Genomic DNA, 17,531 nt, shown 5'->3' on the forward strand with positions numbered 1-17,531 from the left:
AAAAACCTGTGGTCAGTGGTAGTCAGATTGCTGGTCACCTCATAATCCATTTTACCATTCCTGCCTGGGTGTGTTGCAGCTGGGTTTCCCAATCTGGCCAGGCACTTAGTAGTTGCTGCTCCAGTAGGGTCTCAGCTCAGCCTGCAATCCTCTTTGGGTCCTTTCTGGCAAACCTCTAGCAGCTCTTTTAGGTCTTGTCTTAATTTCTTTTGAGAAGTCTCCAGCTCCTATTTTAGATCTTGCTTTAAACCCTTTTGGCCATCTTACATTTCTGTGAGCACTGCTATCATTTGTTCCCTCTTGGTCCAACAAGTGTATCTGCTCACAGTCTCTCTCCTTGGAAACTAAATCCCACACCTGACACTAGCGTTGCCTTCTTTTGACCTGAGTGGCTAGTCAGAGTTTGAGGCCCTGGGATGTTCCAGTTAGGAGGAGAAATTGGTGATAACCAGGTATTTCTTTGTCCAATGTTGTTTATTTAAAGGAATGTCTTTCTGAACAAAGAAGGAATCAAATAGCAGTGAACATTTTCTCTTGCTCCCAGCACCAAGAATACTTTTTTCAGCCTGTACCACTGACACAAAAACCTCTCTCAGCAATGAAACGGCCTTGCAGCCCGAGCCCTGCAAGTCTGAGTCAGTTGGCACAAGCCAGATGCTAGTTTTTTATTTGCTGTGTAGACATACCCTTAGTTTCTCTTTCTCTCTCTCTCTCTCTCTCTCTCTCTGTGTCCCGTCCCCCACCACTACCACCAATTCTTATCAAAAAGTGCTGTTTGTTTTCATGCTCCTTTTGTCCTAAGTGGGGGCTTATCCTTACGGTTACATTAATTGAAGGGTGTCAATCAAATGAGATTTTAACTCAACCCAAAACAAGGCTTCATTCTGCTCGTAACTGTACCTTTTAAAAGCTGCCCTCGTGTTCTTCAGTTGGATCTCATTCTCTCCTGCCTAAGCTGTCCTGTTTTTTCAACTCCTAATTGTTTTTTCCACTTTGAATGAGCTAGGTCTGGATGACCTTGAAGACCAGAGAAACAGAAATGGAATGAAACACAGAGGTAGGGTCGTGCACTTAGGGTCTAATAATAAGAATTTCTGCTACAAGCTGGAGGCTTATCAGTTGGAAGCCACAGAAGGGGGGAAAGACCTGGGTGTGTTGGTCAATCACAGGATGATGATGAGCCACCAATGTGATGTGGCTGTGAAAACGTCAAATGTGATGTTAGGATGTATCATGTGAGGCATTTCCAATGAGGAGAGAGAAGTATTAATGCCATTGTACAAGGCACTGGTAAGACCTGATCTGGAAGACTCTGTACAGTTCTGGTCACCCATATTAAAAAAAGATGAATTCAAACTGGAACAGGTGCAGAGAAGAGCTATTAGGATGATTAGGGGAATGGAGGACTTACCTGAAGAGCTTGGTTTGTTTAGTCTAGCAAAAAAAAAAGGGGGAGGGGCTGAGAATGGATATGATTATTCTATAAATACATCAGGGGCGGAGGGTGAAGAGCTATTTGTCCTTTAGCTTAATGTTGGCACAAGAACAAATGGGTATAAATTGGCCACGAACAAATTCAGGCTGAAAAGTAGGTTTCTAACTTTTCGAGGACTGAGATTCTGGACCAGCCTTCAGTCCTAGTGGGAGATGAGGGCAAACAACTTAACTTAGTTTTGAGAGCGAGCAGGGCCAAATATATGAGTACGATTGTTTAGATCAGGGGTAGGCAACCTGCGGCACGCGAGCTGATTTTCAGTGGCACTCATACTGCCCGGGTCCTGGCCACCAGTTCGGGGGGGCTCTGCATTTTAATTTAATTTTAAATGAAGCTTCTTCAACATTTTAAAAACCTTATTTACTTTACATACAACAATCGTTTAGTTATATATTATAGACTTATAGAAAGAGACCTTCTAAAAACGTTAAAACGTATTACTGGCACGCGAAACCTTAAATTAGAGTAAATAAATGAAGACTCGGCACACCACTTCTGCAAGATTGCCGACCCCTGGTTTAGATATTCTTTTGTGATAGTGGGGGGAAGGGCATGACAGCCCAGGGGGTCCCTTTCGGTTTATGTATTATGTTCCTAAAGTTCATGTTTCAAGGCTTCAGCTAGTCACCTACAGGGATCAGGAAGGGATTTTTTCTCTGCAATGTATTGCAGATTTTTCTTGGTTTCCTTTCTCTGAAGCAACAGAGAAGGCCTTGTCTGGAAATAGGACACTGGAAAGGTTGAACTGGTGCTTTGAGATGGCACCAAGCATTCTCTGTCTCAGGTGCTTGGCAGGCTGGTTCTTCCTCACATGCTCAGTGTCCGACTGGTTGCCATATCTGGGGTTTGGCGGGAATTTTCCCTTAATAAGTGACTTTGGGAGGTTTTCAACTTACTATGCATCATGGGGTGTAGGACACCTGCCAGGATTAACTGGGTATATTTCATTTAATTAGTTCCCTTTAATCTTTTGTGTTGTGAAACTTGGATTGGAGGCTTAGGCACACTCCAACACTGGTAGCCCAGAGAATAAGGCATTGGTTATGAAATTCTATTTTTTTTTTTTTTAAAGTTGTCTCTTGGTACCCCAAAGTCTTATGAGTTCCACCATACAAATCCAATACTTTTCAGTTGATTGCTCTATACCAACGTTTCTTTGAAAGTTAGTTAGAACAGTATTAAACATCTCATTTGAATTAAAAATAATCTGAACATTTATTAGCAAGTTTTATGTTTATAGCTTTATTTTTGTAGAATGTGTTCTTTAGAGAGTAATTTTAGGGCTTGTCTGCTTTGGGGAATTATTCAGAAACACCTATCCCTGAATAGTACCATGTGTAGACACTCCTATTTTTGAATAAGAGTACCTTGTTTCTGTTTAGCTTAACCTACCTTCAAATTATCAATTACAGTGTAATAGGTGAGTTCAGCTACACTGCTCAAGTGAATTAGCTACATGTCAAATGGCTAACAATAAAATACAGTAACTCCACTTAACATCTTAGGCTTGGTCTACACTAAACCCCCAAATCGAACTAAGGTATGCAACTTCAGCTACGTGAATAACGTAGCTGAAGTTCGAAGTACCTTAGTTCGAACTTACCTCGGTCCACACGCGGCAGGCAGGCTCCCCCGTTGACTCCGCGGTACTCCTCTCGTCTAGCTGGAGTACCGCAGTCGACGGCGAGCACTTCCTGGTTCGACTTATCGCGTCCAGACAAGACGCGATAAATCGAACCCAGAACTTTGATTGCCAGCCGCCGAACTAGCGGCTGGGTATAGACATACCCTTAGTTATGTTCTTGAAAAATGCAACTTTAAGCGAAATGATGTTAAGCAAATCCAATTTCCCCATAAGAATTAATGGGGTTAGGTTCCAGGGAAATTTTTTTCGCCACACAAAAGACACATATATATATATATAAACTATAACACAGTATTTTAAATAATTTTAAACAAACAATTTAATACTGCACTCACCAATGATTATTGTGAAGCTTGGTTGAGGCAGGGGGGTAGTGGAGTTGGGGCATGGAGGCTAGCCCTGTTCTGCCTGGCCGGCGCTCCTGCCAAGGAGGGGGGTCGGGGCACGGCGGCTTGCTGGGTGGGCGGAACCGGGCAAGCCCCCATGCCCTAACCCTGTCCCTGGCAGGAGCACCAAGCTGTGGGAGCCAAACGACATTATAAAGGAACATTGGAGGACTTTAAAGGAATATGTTCCGTAATAGGTCAGCGATCTAATAACGAAACAACATTAACCTGGGCAATGTTAAGTGAGGAGTTACTATAATTAAAAATTGATTTTAAGTACACCTCTACCCCGATATAATGCTGTCCTTGGGAGCCAAAAAAATCTTACTGCGTTATAGGTGAAACCGCGTTATATCGAACTTGCTTTGATCCGCCGGAGTGCGCAGTCCCGTCCCCCCCGGAGCACTGCTTTACCGCGCTATATCTGAATTTGTGTTATATCGGGTCATGTTATATCGGGGTAGAGGTGTAGTCACAGTAGTGTTTCAGAGTTGGTGTTAAAAGTGCTTAGATCTCTGTGTGGATTGCCACGGGCACGCTGGGGCGAAAGAAAATGCAGGCCTGTTATTTACCAGGCTGCACGTGGCAATAGACTATATTGGTAAGGGATGCAAGGAGAGTATGGGTCACGATGCAAACTGCAGACACACACACAACTAAAATTAATCAATTTAAAGTTTTATTGGGGATAATTACAAGGGGTAAGGGAGCAGCGTTTGATTAACTCTATTAGCTAATGAAACTTAAAACACACAATGACTAAAATATCTACTAACAATATTTATAAACAAAGATGCAGCAATTAGTAATAACTGATACTTACAAATACAAACCAACGCATAACGACCGGCAAACGTAGAAACTCTGTTTTGAAACACGTGAGCTGAGAGAGAGGCTTCGAGGTGATCAGGCTCGGTTACGGGTGTACACAGGATACACAGGATTCGTTTTTCTTTCTCCTCTCCCTGCCTGCACATGTCAGGCAGCCCATAAAGTACCAACTATGACATCATAGAAGTGTCATAGGGGACGGGGCCCAAAACCTGTTTGTGTTCGTTTCTGATTGGCACAAGCAAAGTTTACACCAAGTAGGGGAGCAGGTGCCTCAAAGTCTGGCTTCGCCCCCAAAAGGTGAGGAAATGCATATTGCTTTAGAATGCGTGCAACACTGAATGACAAAAGAAGAGGCCAGGGCAATACCGGTATGGGCAAGTTTTACAGGATGCAGACAGGAACTCATCTCAACACTCTGAATGCTGCAAACTCATCTGTTTGCATTTTTGAGCTCTTCGTGTCTGAAAACATGGTGTAAGAAGAACACAGAAAAATTGTCCAAATCCCATAATCTTAAAATCACCGACTTTCTGAATTGATACATTTCTTGTGTCCAAGTAAATGATGGTTTTCGTTAGCAGAACACAGTCCTTGTATTGCAAAAGGCAAAGGTTGGTTCATACTGCATTAAGGAACTCCCTTTTTTTTATATTTAACCAACTTTTGTACGCTAAGAAAGTTTGAGTAAGGAGACCATATAGCTCCCTGGCAAATGTTCTGGAAATGACAAGAATTGATGACTTTTGTAGAACTTGGTAATAATTTAAAGGGATGCATATCAGTCACAAGGAGGAAATATATGCCAGGATAATTCCATGACTATTGAAAGTGAATAGGGATTGTTACAATTTTATGTATTGGTCTGACTTTCAGAAGTTTGTGTAACTAATTTGCATATGCAATCTAGAGTCACCACACTTGTACTTGTTATTCAGGGTCAATTGACTGAAATTTGGCTCTAATAAGTAGACCTGACTGACTTTCTGACTGACGAACTTTTGCTAAGCTTACTCTTCTGTACAAGACTGGAGCGCCTCCACTATATATAAGGTTCCAGACCTTAATTCTGCAGTGTGAAGTCGTTTGATTCTGCAGCACTCTCGTGTGACATGCTACAAACTCTGGCTTCTTTTAAATTAAAACATTGATTTCTTATTAGTTGCATTTGAAAATCAATAATGCAGTCGGTACAGTAGTTCGTGTTTAATTTGATTTATGTTGTTGCCTTATTTTCAGTTTTCAATATGGTGCACTTTTTATCAATTTAATAATAAAAGTTGATAAGGAAGCTGGAGGTTTTGGTGGCTAGGAAGGAGGCAGTTGGATTCCTGGAACCTCTGGAAATGTGGATGAAAGATAAGAATTGTGAGATAAGGACATGCTGATAATTTTATTAGTAATAGCTAATATCCTAAGGTCCTGTCAGCTACTAAATTTAATCATGATTTTATAATCAGAGACAGGGTCACTTTAACTGGTTACATGTGACACTCTTCAGTTTATGTTCACACAGAAGCTTTTGTGAATCTCCACCTATGATTCTACCTAATTGTGTCGCTTCCCCCCCCCCCCCCAGCCTCCTGCATGCCACGAAACAGCTGGGGGGGTGGTACCGGTGGGTGGGAGATACTGGGGGGAGGGGAGCTGATGCGGGGATCCTGACATATTACTACGGCTCTTTGGCAATGTACATTGGTAAATTCTGGCTCCTTCTGAGGCTCAGGTTGGCCACCCCTAACCCAAAGGAAATGCACAGGGTGACAGCAGCAGCCCATAGAGCAAAAGTGCAGTATGATGTCCTGCATAGTGAGCTGGGAAAAAGGACAACTGGCCAAACCAGTTACACAAATATGATGAGGGTGTCTTCTCCACATGACCAAAAAAAAAAAAAGTGTGTTGCACTAGTTTTTGGAAAACAACCATGTGTCAGCCAAGGCAGGATGAAATAGCTGACCTGGTTGGTATATAGTTATCCGTTAATAACCAGGTTTTATCCACGAGGTGAACAGAATCACCCACATTCGGTTACAAGTTATAGTTTATGGCCTGTCCATGCTATCTCTAGGTTTGGGCATTAATGTCTTTAGATGAATGGGGAAGTTCATACATCTTAACTGTTGGTTTGGCCTGTCTGGAGACCTGGTAACACTGCCTAGGTTTATACTTTATTCAGATTTTCAAGCTTTTCTTCATAGTCATGAAGGTTAGAAAATTTAAAAAAAATTAAAGTTGTGATTTTGGAGCACAATTATGTGGTAAGGGGAGAGGATGGTGGGTCAATTTCTGAGGCTTCAGATTTGCGGACTACTCAGGGTCCTGGAATAATCTCAGTTGAATGCATCTGCATTTTTGGATGAAAAATTTAACTGTGTGGTTGTTTGAAACTGCTGGAATTTCTTATGAAAATAAGGAGAATCGGATAGCTGATGTGAAGAGGAAGGAAGTACTTCCAAAACCTGCTCAACAAATCAGAAACATTCTTTTAGCTCTAGTTAAAATTTTATAGTATTTATTCTGGATTACTATTGACTTTTAGGCCTTGGCTACGCTTGCAGCTGTACAGCGCTGTGAGGTAAACCTGTCTTCGTACAGTTGAGTAGGGAAAAGCGCTGCAGTCTGTCCACACTGACAGCTGACAGCGCAGTGGCGTGGCCACATTTGCGGCAATTGCAGCGCCATTGGGAGCGGTGCATTATGGGCAGTTATCCCACAGAGCACCTCTTCCCATTTTGGCGTTGTGGGAAGGGGGCGTGGGTGCGGGGGATTCTGGGTCCTGTCCCAACGCCCGTGATGCATCGCTTCGCATCCCAGAAATCCCTTTGTTTCCGTCCACCTTCGGCGCCATCTTTCAACAGTTTCTGTGCAGCGCGCTCTGTCTGCGGGAAATGGAGTCCGAACTGCTGAGGCGTATGCTGACTAGTCTCGCCAGCACGTCACGTTTGGCTGTCGAACTATTCCTTAAGATCCAAAGTGAGAGTGAGGAGTCCGACGATGCTATCGAGCTGCGTACGACACGAAATTGCTTGTGGCATTCACGGACATGCTCAGCACCGTGGAACGCCGCTTCTGGGCTCGGGAAACAAGCACTGAGTGGTGGGATCACATTGCTTTATCTCTGTTCACAAGTGATTTCTCCCACCCCCCCCCAAATCATCTGAGAGAGGCAGGCAGGCATACCTATTTCTCTGCATGTTAACTTGCCTAACAAGTCCATTGGAAAAACAGATGAATACTGAAAGTTGGCAAGAATATAGTCCTCAGTGAGGAGTGTAAATGATTTGTGAAGGGAAATAATTTAAAGTGGTTTGAAAAACACACCTAAACAAAAGCTAAATTATTTTAGTAGGACCTAATAGTCACGCCCTTTTTGTGATATCACAGTAGTCTCCCAGTTTAAGCAGGAGAGAAGCATAAATTCTGTCTATCATAGATAAGAAAAAGTACATGAGTGCAAAGACAAATAAATAAATACATAAGAAGTTCTCTAAGGGCCTGATCTTCAGAGATGCTGAACATCCACATCTATCATTGACTTCATATGGAATTTTGTGTGCTCAGCCCTTTTGAAAATCAGACTCTAGGTGACTTAATTTTGTCATATTCTAAGCTTTCACGGTACAAAAGTATAACTTGTGTTGCCAAGATACACCCTTCATAATGTAAATTGATATTCTTTTTCCGTTAAACCAAGTATTGTAGAATACCTTCAGCCAGACCAGCAGCAGCAAAGGTGAGAACTTACCCATTCTATATTTCATTCATCTCAGGGCTTGTCTATACTTACAGCAGTGCCACTACAGCGCTTAGTGAAGATGCTACTTAGGCTGACAATGGGAGGTCTTTCACGCCTCTGAGTGACATACTTATACCTATATAACTTTTAGTGTAGACCGGGGCTCAGTGAGTGCATTTCAACGCATAACTAGAACTATTTAAAAGCTAACATTAAGCAAAATGTGGCATCTGTGTGTTTTAATGCAAAGGAATAAAATGCAAGAATTAAGTTTGTTACATTAAAAATGCAGTACACACATAGAATGAGTCATGTGGGGAAACTCCCCTAGTTCTTAAGATATTATGACTCATCATGATGAGAGAAAAAGGGTGTGAGTATCAGGTATTTTAGCTCAGCTGAGTTAAGCTATTGTTTGTTGAGGGCATGTCTACACTAAGGCTTGGTCTACACTGAAAATTGAACAAGAAAACTTTTGTTGTTCAAGGGGGTGAAGAAACACTTCCCCCCCCCCCCATGACAAAAGTTTTGCCGGCGAAAAGCACCGGTGGGAACAGCACTTTGTTGGCAAGAGCACTCTCCTGCCAGCAAAGCTACTGATGTTCATTGGGGATGGAAGTTTTTTGTCAGCGGGAGAGCTCTCTCCTGCAGACAAACGGTGGCTACACTGCACGCCTTTTAGCAGCACAGCTGTAGTGGCACAGCCCTGTCACTAAAAGGTGCGTAGTGTAGATACAGCCTTAGACTAAGTATATTCTAGAAGCTGTTGCCAATATACCAGCAGTGTTGGGCGGGTTTTGATTTTTTGTTTTTAAATAGCATTTCTATACTGGCAAAAAGCCCAGTGTCGATGCAGCTTATACTGGCAAAAAAGTGCTTTGTCCATAGTGCTTATTTAGTTTGGGGAGCTGATACCAACTACAAAAAAACCCCAAAAACGCTCTTTTGATGAAATCTGTGTCTACCCTAGGAGGGTTTGCAGGTATAGGTATACTAGCAAACCTTTTCTAGTATAAAGTAGGCCTAAGAAGATTGTGGTTTTTACAGTGAGACAGGGAGCCTAGGATTTACCTCAACCAGCTACATCTAGGCAGTAGTAGATTTGCCATGGCGCCGGGCCCACACTCCAGGGGGGCCCCGGCCAGGGCCACACTTCTTCGCCCCCTGCTCTGTCCTGCGGGGGGCAGAAGCTTGGTGCTCCTGGCACTGAGGCTCCTGCTGCAGTAGGGCCGCCAACCCCCCCCCCCCCCGCCTCCTCTCACAGCTTGCTCCGTTCCTGCCCTCACCCTCCCTGCCGCCGATCAGCTGTTTTGATCAGCTGTTTGCCGGCAGGAGGGCGGGCCGCAGCATGCTTACCTGGGGAGAGGAGGCAGAGAAGAGGCGGGGTGGGGCCTTCATCTTGTACAACAGTGAGTGCCGATGGTGGGGCAGGCAGGGCAGGGGGGGACAGGCAGTGGGGAATGAAGGGGGTGGGATGGGGAGGAGATGGAGTGGTGGGGAAGGGGCACGGGATAGGGAAGAGAAGGGGATAGGGCAGGAATCGGCAACCTTTGGCCCGCGGCCCACCAGGGTAAGCCCCCTGGCGGGCCGGGCCAGTTTGTTTACCTGCTGTGTCCGCAGGTTCGGCTGATCGCGGCTCCCACTGGCAGCGGTTCGCTGCTCCAGGCCAATGGGGGCTGCAGGAAGTGGCACAGGATGAGGGATGCGACAAGTAAACAAACCGGCCCAGCCCTCCAGGGGGCTTACCCTGGTGGGCCGTGTGCCGAAGGTTGCCGATCCCTGCCCTATCCCCTTCTCTGCCCTATCCCGTGCCCCTTCCCCACCACTCCATCTCCTCCCCATCCCTGGGATTGGGGAAACAGGGGCCCAGCATGCGATCCCCTTGGCAGCAGCTGGGGCTCCCCTGTTAAGCAGGCCCATCAAACCCTCACCCTGACAAGCCCCACCTCCCCTGCATCTGCACCACCCCGACGAGCCCCCCCGACACCGTCCCCACTGAGCCCCAACCACCTACACCCCCACCCAAATGAACCCTGTAGATAAATCTCTGTATTAAGTATCTTCACATAACTTTCATATGACTTTGTATTATGCCTCTCTAACCTTGTATTAAGCCTATCCATATATAACCTCTAACTTTCATATGACTTTGTATTATGCCTCTTCATATAACCCTGTATTAAGCTATTTTCATACAACTTTGTATCAAGTCCTTTGATATAGGAACTTTGTATCAGATCCCTATGTAGAAAAACTTATAGAAAACTTCCCCTCAGAATTTGCGGAGCTATTTGAGGTTGTAGGTCTGGGTCCACCCTTTGACTAACTGTGGTGCTTGATCATTCTTTCTTGGAGTAGTTGACTCAGGTTCAAAGAAGAAAATGAAAACTAACAAGTGGAAAGAAATTGGCATATTTTAAAAATGCTGTATATTTTATATTAGAGTTAGAGCAACTCTCACTTCCTGCTCTCAAACAGGAGCTGGCCGGACTATTCTGGAGCCTCTGAGGGCCCAAGGTTGTTTGCTCTCTATATAGCAGCACCTTGGAGCCAGCCTTCCAAGATACCTCAGAGCACCAAAAATTGTAAAAGCTAAAAGAATTTCCCACGATTCATGGTGGAGGCATGAGATCAAAAAACAATGGGGTCTAGTGATGCTTCAAAGAAACAGAACTACAGGTAAGTAATTTCCTCTTTGCAGTTTGGGCTAACAACCCTAAGTCAGGAATGATCAAGCAAAAATGTTAACTCTGCCATCTGTCATGTGCAATATTTGTTTTTCTGGTTTGTATGTGCATGTTTCTTGTTAAACTTGTATCTTTAATTTATGACTGTTTTTTATAAATCAGATGTGCAGTGGGGAATGAGTTAATGTTGCATTTGGAAACTTAACTTTTTTGCATTTCCTGACTTTCTGTGATTCAAATAGCTTTAAAGATTGTCAATTTAATGTGCTGGAAACTGACAAATTTAGTAGTAACAATGCATTAGATTATTAAAAGTGAGAAATTAAAAAAATCAAATGTTTCCACTGTTTATGCTGTTTCACTTACTATTTGCATTTCTTCTATCAGAGACAGATTTATTTTTCAGGCTTTTAGTGATATATTGATAGACTTTTGGAACTGGAAGAATGTTTAAGAACTTTTATAACAGAATGGAAGACGCTCATGGAAACACTTCTATTGACTTTTTTTTTTTTTTAACACAAAATTTAATCTTTGGGCAAAATTGAAGTTGACAATGTCCCTTTAATGTAGTTTTTACAATTGATTTATCTTGACACTGTCCCTTTAATTTTACACCATCTCAGTAAAGCAGAGCTCCCCAAACTTTTGAGGGTCGCGCACACACACCACTCCCCCGACCCTGTCTGTATGGGAGTGGGGCTGTGGCTCTGGGGCGGTGGCACAGACAGAGGAAAGGGAGCTGGGGCCGGGGCAGGGAGCGGGGCCGCAGCCAGGAGCGGGGCCACAGCTGGGCTGTGGTGGGGGGCCTGCAACCAGGCGCGGCTCTGCCCCCGGCCTCACCACCAGCCTCTGCCTTGGGCTGGGAATGGAGCCGCGGCCAGCGGATGAGGCTGGGGGCTGATGCGGGGCCATAAGTGCAGCTGCACCAAGCTGGGGATGTGGTTGGGGGTGGGACCGAAGCAGAGCTGGGGGCGGGGAGGGGCTGGGTGGAGCTCCCTCCATGGCCATGCCCCCATCCCCTGACATTCTGCCATGCCCCCCTAGGATGGTGTGCCCCACAGTTTGGAGACCTCTGCAATTAAGACAGAAATAAGGGCAAGTTGTTAAAAGTAACTCCAAAACATAACCCTGAAATGCAGTGTGTTTCTTCTCCACTTCATGTCTTTCCTGTGTGACGTCTTTTACACAACTTAATATCACCATGAAATAAAATTCTGGGCTGCATAAAACGCAATATAAAAGTGTGGTGTTAAGCAGTTTGTGTGCAGTCATTTAAAAAACCAAACCAAACCCATGAAACTTGAGACTATTTTGTCCAATGTATTTGCCTTTTATCAATTTTATTGCAATCCCACCACATTGCTTTATAGTCACCTTAATTTTCTTCCTACCACTGAAGAAATATTGATGACTTAAGATACAACTTTTCTGCTCATTGATCTAAACCCCTGAGATATGTAGCTATACAGATCTAACACCCAACCTCATGTAGACTGCGGATTATCTCTGCCAATGGGAGAACACCTCTTGCTGACCCCTGAGCTAAGGTATTAGACCCTGTCTTAGCAGGCAAAGTATATACTTTCAATCACGTTAGCTTGAGCCATTTATTTTAACAAAATTGGAAAGTTTGTTTAAGGCCTTATATAGACTAGGATTTAAGATATAATGCCAACTCTTGTTAGCAAATGCATTTGAGAAGTCCAGTCAAGGCACAGTATCTTTCCGATGTGTTAAACTGGTCAAGTTTAAAGCCTAGGCCTCCAGACCACACACAAAAGTACACCACCACGACCAGAGCTGATATTCTCAAAATAAAAACTTTTTTGGAAGAGGGGGGGGGGGGGGGGGGGGGAGGAGAGATTAAAAACATCTCTTCAGTCTATTGTATACATGATGTAACAGCAAAAAACAAACAAAAACAAAGTTGACCTGGTAAAAGGAAAATTATGGTTTTGTGTACCCATTTGTGGGGGTGCTACTTTATGATGTCTGAGGGAGGGCCCCCAAGGAAGCATTTTATCCTGTATTTTTTTTTAATGTCGTGTATAGGCCCTTCTCATCTGCTGGCAGTCTCCTTGGAGAACATGGTGGTAGATTGGGAACTTCCTTAGCCCTTAATTTAAAGAGTGTGTATGTGTAATGGGCAGAGGGTCTTGTACCTTTTGTCTTTTTTCCAGCTGTCTTGTTGGTTGAGTTTAATAGTTTTTGTTAATACCTGGTTGAATAAAAGTAATTTCCTCTCTTAATCAGGCTTCACTTGCTTGGTTGCTATGATGGACTGGCAATTTCCTGCAATATCCTGAATGAACTTGATTGAATTAAGTTGTGTATGTGTTGTGGAGTTGTATGTATTTCCTTGGGATGGGTAAATATGAGAACAGTGGTGGATGATTGGGCAAATTCACTCCTGCTGTATACATATACTACTACTGGGGGAATTCTGTGCCAAAAAATTAAAAATTCTGTGCACAATATTTTAAAATTCTGCATTTTATTTGTCAAAATAACACAATATAAGCATGCCAGTTTCAATTATTTTGGTAATTTATTTCAAAATACTTATCAGCAAGTATGTCTGTAACAATACACAAAAAAAAATTCAGGAATTTTTTTTTTACAAATAGATTCCTTATTAGGCATATTAATACAGAACTTTGAGTAATTAATTTAAACTGCAATACAGAAACTTATTTCCCGCACCCTTCATAAGCTGTGCAAAGGCATAGAGGAGTCAGGAGTAATAGGGAGAGAGAGGGAAGGTGCCAGAGAGTGAACCTGGAGGGCTGTTGGGTGTGGGTGGGAGAAGTATGGAACAGGGTTTTGGGGAGGGGGATTGTTAGGGAGTTGGGGAGCCTCCTCCATGCAGATCCTAGCTGACTCTTAGCCTTTCACATTCAGTCAGGCACATCTGCACCTTGTCCCCATGTGTCCCTGCAGCCCTCCTCCTATGCAGCCCCTGGCTCAATGCTGTCACCCCACTAGCTCATGAGCCTGCACCCCTGTTTGCCCTGCCACTAGCCCTTCTGAACCCCAGCCTGTGACAGCCCCCAGCAGCCTCATGCGCCTGCTCTGTCCATCCCATGCCTCCTCACCTGTGAGGAACGCAGCTTCTTCCCCCTCCCTCTCCACTGGCTGGTTGCCCTCTCTTCTGGTGCCACAGCAGCCCCTGGTGGGCGAAAGGTGTAACTGCACCACCTCTCCTGCAGAATCTATATTCTGGAGAGAAGAAAATCTTTTGGGCACGAGTTCTGCATTTGCGCAATGGTGCAAGATTCCCTTAGGAGTAATATACTAGTTCAGACTGGATTCTCTAGGATCCAACAAACAAAGAAAGGGTTTTTGGATAAGTAGCTTGGTTTTAATACTAGCTCAGTGCTTTCTTCCTAATCCAGCAAATGGAAGGACCCCGGTCCCTGGAAGGTCCCAATCCTTGGGGTAGGGTTAAGGACTCGGCCTGCCAGAATCCATGTCAGGGTTAGTCCTAGTAAGCTTTATGAGCATGCATGTAGATTCTTTTTATTTTTTCCCCCCCTCTGCAATGCTTTTTACCTTAAAAACAAGGTAGGTTTGCATAGGAAGTGCTGTGTGGTAACTTGTAACTGTTGACAGTCACTTTTATCCGTATCTGAAGAGACAGTAAGCACACCTGTTTAGGAGACTGTCTTTACTGGAAAATACACAGTGAAGGAAGGGAACTGTTCAGCCTGGACATACCTTGGTCAGAAGGGAGTGAGACCCATTATAGGTCTCTATCAGAAAGAGGGAAGAGCTGGAAGCCTGAGATTGGGTGCCCTTTTTAGATCACTTAGAGGAAATACAGGTACAGTTGTCCTGAACTGTGATAGTTGCTGTAGTGTTAAAATGCTCATACGGTTGTCCATAGTCTTCCAGGAAAAAAACAGGGTGGACAAGCTCTGAATTTTTAATGTAGTGGGAAAACACTTTTTAAGAAAAAACTTTCCTGAACACCTTTATACATTATAGAAGCTCATATTCAATATATTTTTCCTTTTGCAGGCAACCTCTATTTCCTCCTGGCAGTCTTAGGTTTACCGACTATTACTGTGTTCATCTTCTAATCCATGTGTATGTGTTAAAATGTGTCTTTATGCACTCACCACTGCTATTTCACTTCCTTTTCCTGTAACCCCCAGTCCCAGCTTTCCAGAGTCCAGTATGTGCAATATTCAACTACATCAACTTGATTTTTCCACTTGTATCAAGATCAAGCTTAAAAACTCCTCTAGTTCTCAACAACTCCCATGGAGTCTTCCCATCTTACCTCAGACCTGTTTCTGTACTCTTGCTTGTGCTCATCTGCCCTTTGGAACAGCTTTTATGTAGGAAGTTTTAACAGGTTTACAAATCGTTACCACCTAAGTGTCAGAAGAAAACAGTAAAACGAATGTGTTTACTGGCTTGTGTGGCACAAGATTTACTTGCATGTCTCACTGGTGTCTTGTTTTACATGCTTTAACTTTGTAGTCAATTTTTAAAAGATTAGATTGAATGTAATTGTTACACGTAGGCATACAAAGTTGAGACTGTAGTGCTGTATAAGCTTGTTAGCTATTCAATAGTAATATTCACATACAGGAAAAACAAAAAAACTAAGTTGTCAGCTGTTGGAAACAGCTTAATCGCTTAAAATTCAGAAATTTATTTTATATTGGGCAGTTGAAGTAGCTTCTAAAACTAGCTGTGACCGGGGTTTCCAGCGCATTGTACGTAGGGGCCCCACCTACTCTTTCCCGGCGTTTCTGAATGTTTGTGTTTTGCTGACTGCACAGCGAGTTCGGTTGATCACGAGGTTAATGTGCCTGGGTGGCTCCCTGGGCCGGGGGGAGGGAAGGCAGCACGCAGGAGCTGCCGGCTGCTTTCTCCGCCGCCTCCTTTTTCAGTGCGCCCAGGCTGGTGCTAGGAGGAGCTCGACCAGAGCAGGGAGACAACTGACCTTTTGGCAGCAAATGGCTTTTCCACAGGAGACAACGCAGGGAACTCAGGAGTTCTCCTCTCTGCCTGTTACTCGGGCTTTGCAGCCCCCTCTCTTCGGCCCGGCTGGAGCTGCGCAGAGCTGGTGGCAGCGTGTCCGTAGCCAGATCCTTCTCATGGGCGCTCCGTAGCTCAGCAGTCGAGGGAAGGAAAGGCGTCTGCAGCAGCACCAGCAGAGCTTCCTTTGCTGGGCAGCAGCCGGAAGAGTTTGGGAAACCATTTTAGGGAGACTTTCTGAAGATTCTTGTGTGTGTGACAGGTCCTAAACTGGAACAGATCGGACAAAGCTGTTTCCTTCTCCCTCATATCCCGCTGTGGATTATTGAAGAAACTTCACTTGTGGGGGAGTTTGGCTAGGTTTCTGCCTACGGCGCTAGAGGTTTTAGTGCCCCGTTTGAGTGATTCCCTCGCATGAAAGTAGCGCCTCTCTGGTATCGTTCCAGGTCTCTGTCCTCAAGCCTCATGTTACCAGGAGGGGCCTCTGTTATGAGTTGTTTTTGTTTCTATGGGGAAACGTAATGAGCTGTTCCACTCCTCATGACGGGGAAATCTGCCTTGAGCTTTCTGTATTCGTGGAAGGGGGGAGTCCTGTTTACATCATGTTTGCCAGGAAGTAAAACCAGCAAGAGAAAAGGTATTTTTTAAACCTTCTGTACTACAAACTTATTAGGTGCACCATGTTAAGGCTGCCATCTGGGATTTGAGAGTCTCCAGTAGGTTCAGGCATTGCAAAAAAATAGTTTTCCTGCTCTGCAGTTTTGGGAATAACTTTAGGTTTGTTTTTCCAACAGGTTGATACACTGGTTCAGGTTTTGGTTCAATCATGAAACATTTTTTCTTGATGCAGAATTTAAAAATTTTAAAAGTATATTTTCCCCCTTTTCTGTACTTCAGTTTCTTTCTGCTATTATTTAAACCTTGTAAAATGTTTTAAGATACATTTTTATGTTAAACCATATGCAATAATATTTTTGGTGACTCACTGAGTACCTTAGTTTCTCAGTGTTGCTTAGAGACCAGCTCCTGACCCCCACAGTGAGAAAGGACTGGTGTGGGATCTTATGTATGGGATAGCACCCGAAATAGCAAGTGTTGCATATATTTTCACCTGACACCAGTTTGCTATTCTGACAGTTGTATGAAGGTTTCTGTAACTGCAAAAGAAGCTTTAAACAATTTTTTGTACATAACTTTGACTGGTTTCCAGTTATCTGTTTGCTTGCTTCCTTGCTTTTGGTGGAAAAAATGTATCAGATTAGCATAAAATGTAGGTATGACCAAAAATGTAGGCTTTAAAGAGTAAGCTTATGAAAATGAACTTTTCTTGTTTCTCCATTATTTTGTATTACTACTGTTTTCTGCTTTTTCCATGGTGATGAGGGTGGAGAAAAGAAGGGGCTTTGGACAGCTTTTGGCTTCGACAGCTGGGACATGGGGCAGTAGTCTGCATGCACGGGCCAAATCCTTAATCAGCCTGTTACTCTAGCTGGCTCTATGAAGGGCAGTTGGCTGTTTGAAAGGCCGTATTCTGATGGATGTCATCTTGTTCTGAGATGGTGATTAAAACCATGGGTGGAGAGTGTGTGATGGGGAATCTGCCTGTTAAAACGTACCAATTCCATTTGATTTGATGAACTCTAATTGTAACTTGAAGGGTGGGATGGAGCCCCCATTATGTATCAGAACTTTGTGTCCTGTGCTGAGAACCAGTTTGAACTGATATATGCTAGCCCAGGGGTCCTCAAACTGGGGG

The 17,531-nt window shown here is 43.9% G+C and overlaps 1 protein-coding gene across 6 annotated transcripts in view; it reads left to right on the forward strand.

Annotated features, from left to right (window-relative positions):
- SIAH1 (siah E3 ubiquitin protein ligase 1) overlaps window positions 1–17,531 on the forward strand; it is a 65,633-nt gene that overhangs the window by 42,259 nt on the left and 5,843 nt on the right. Inside the window, exon 1 of one of the 6 annotated variants that reach the window (XM_024208098.2) lies at window positions 14,080–16,412. The exons of the other annotated variants lie outside the window; for them this stretch is intronic. Within the exon in view, the coding sequence (XP_024063866.1) occupies window positions 16,316–16,412 (97 nt within the window). The 5' untranslated portion in view covers window positions 14,080–16,315. Of the gene's footprint in view, window positions 1–14,079; window positions 16,413–17,531 lie in introns of those variants that run through there. 6 annotated transcript variants of the gene reach the window in all.

This window comes from Terrapene carolina, unplaced genomic scaffold (genome assembly GCF_002925995.2).
Source record: "Terrapene carolina triunguis isolate 2854851 unplaced genomic scaffold, T_m_triunguis-2.0 Scaffold130, whole genome shotgun sequence".
Lineage (NCBI taxonomy): Eukaryota > Metazoa > Chordata > Testudines > Emydidae > Terrapene > Terrapene triunguis.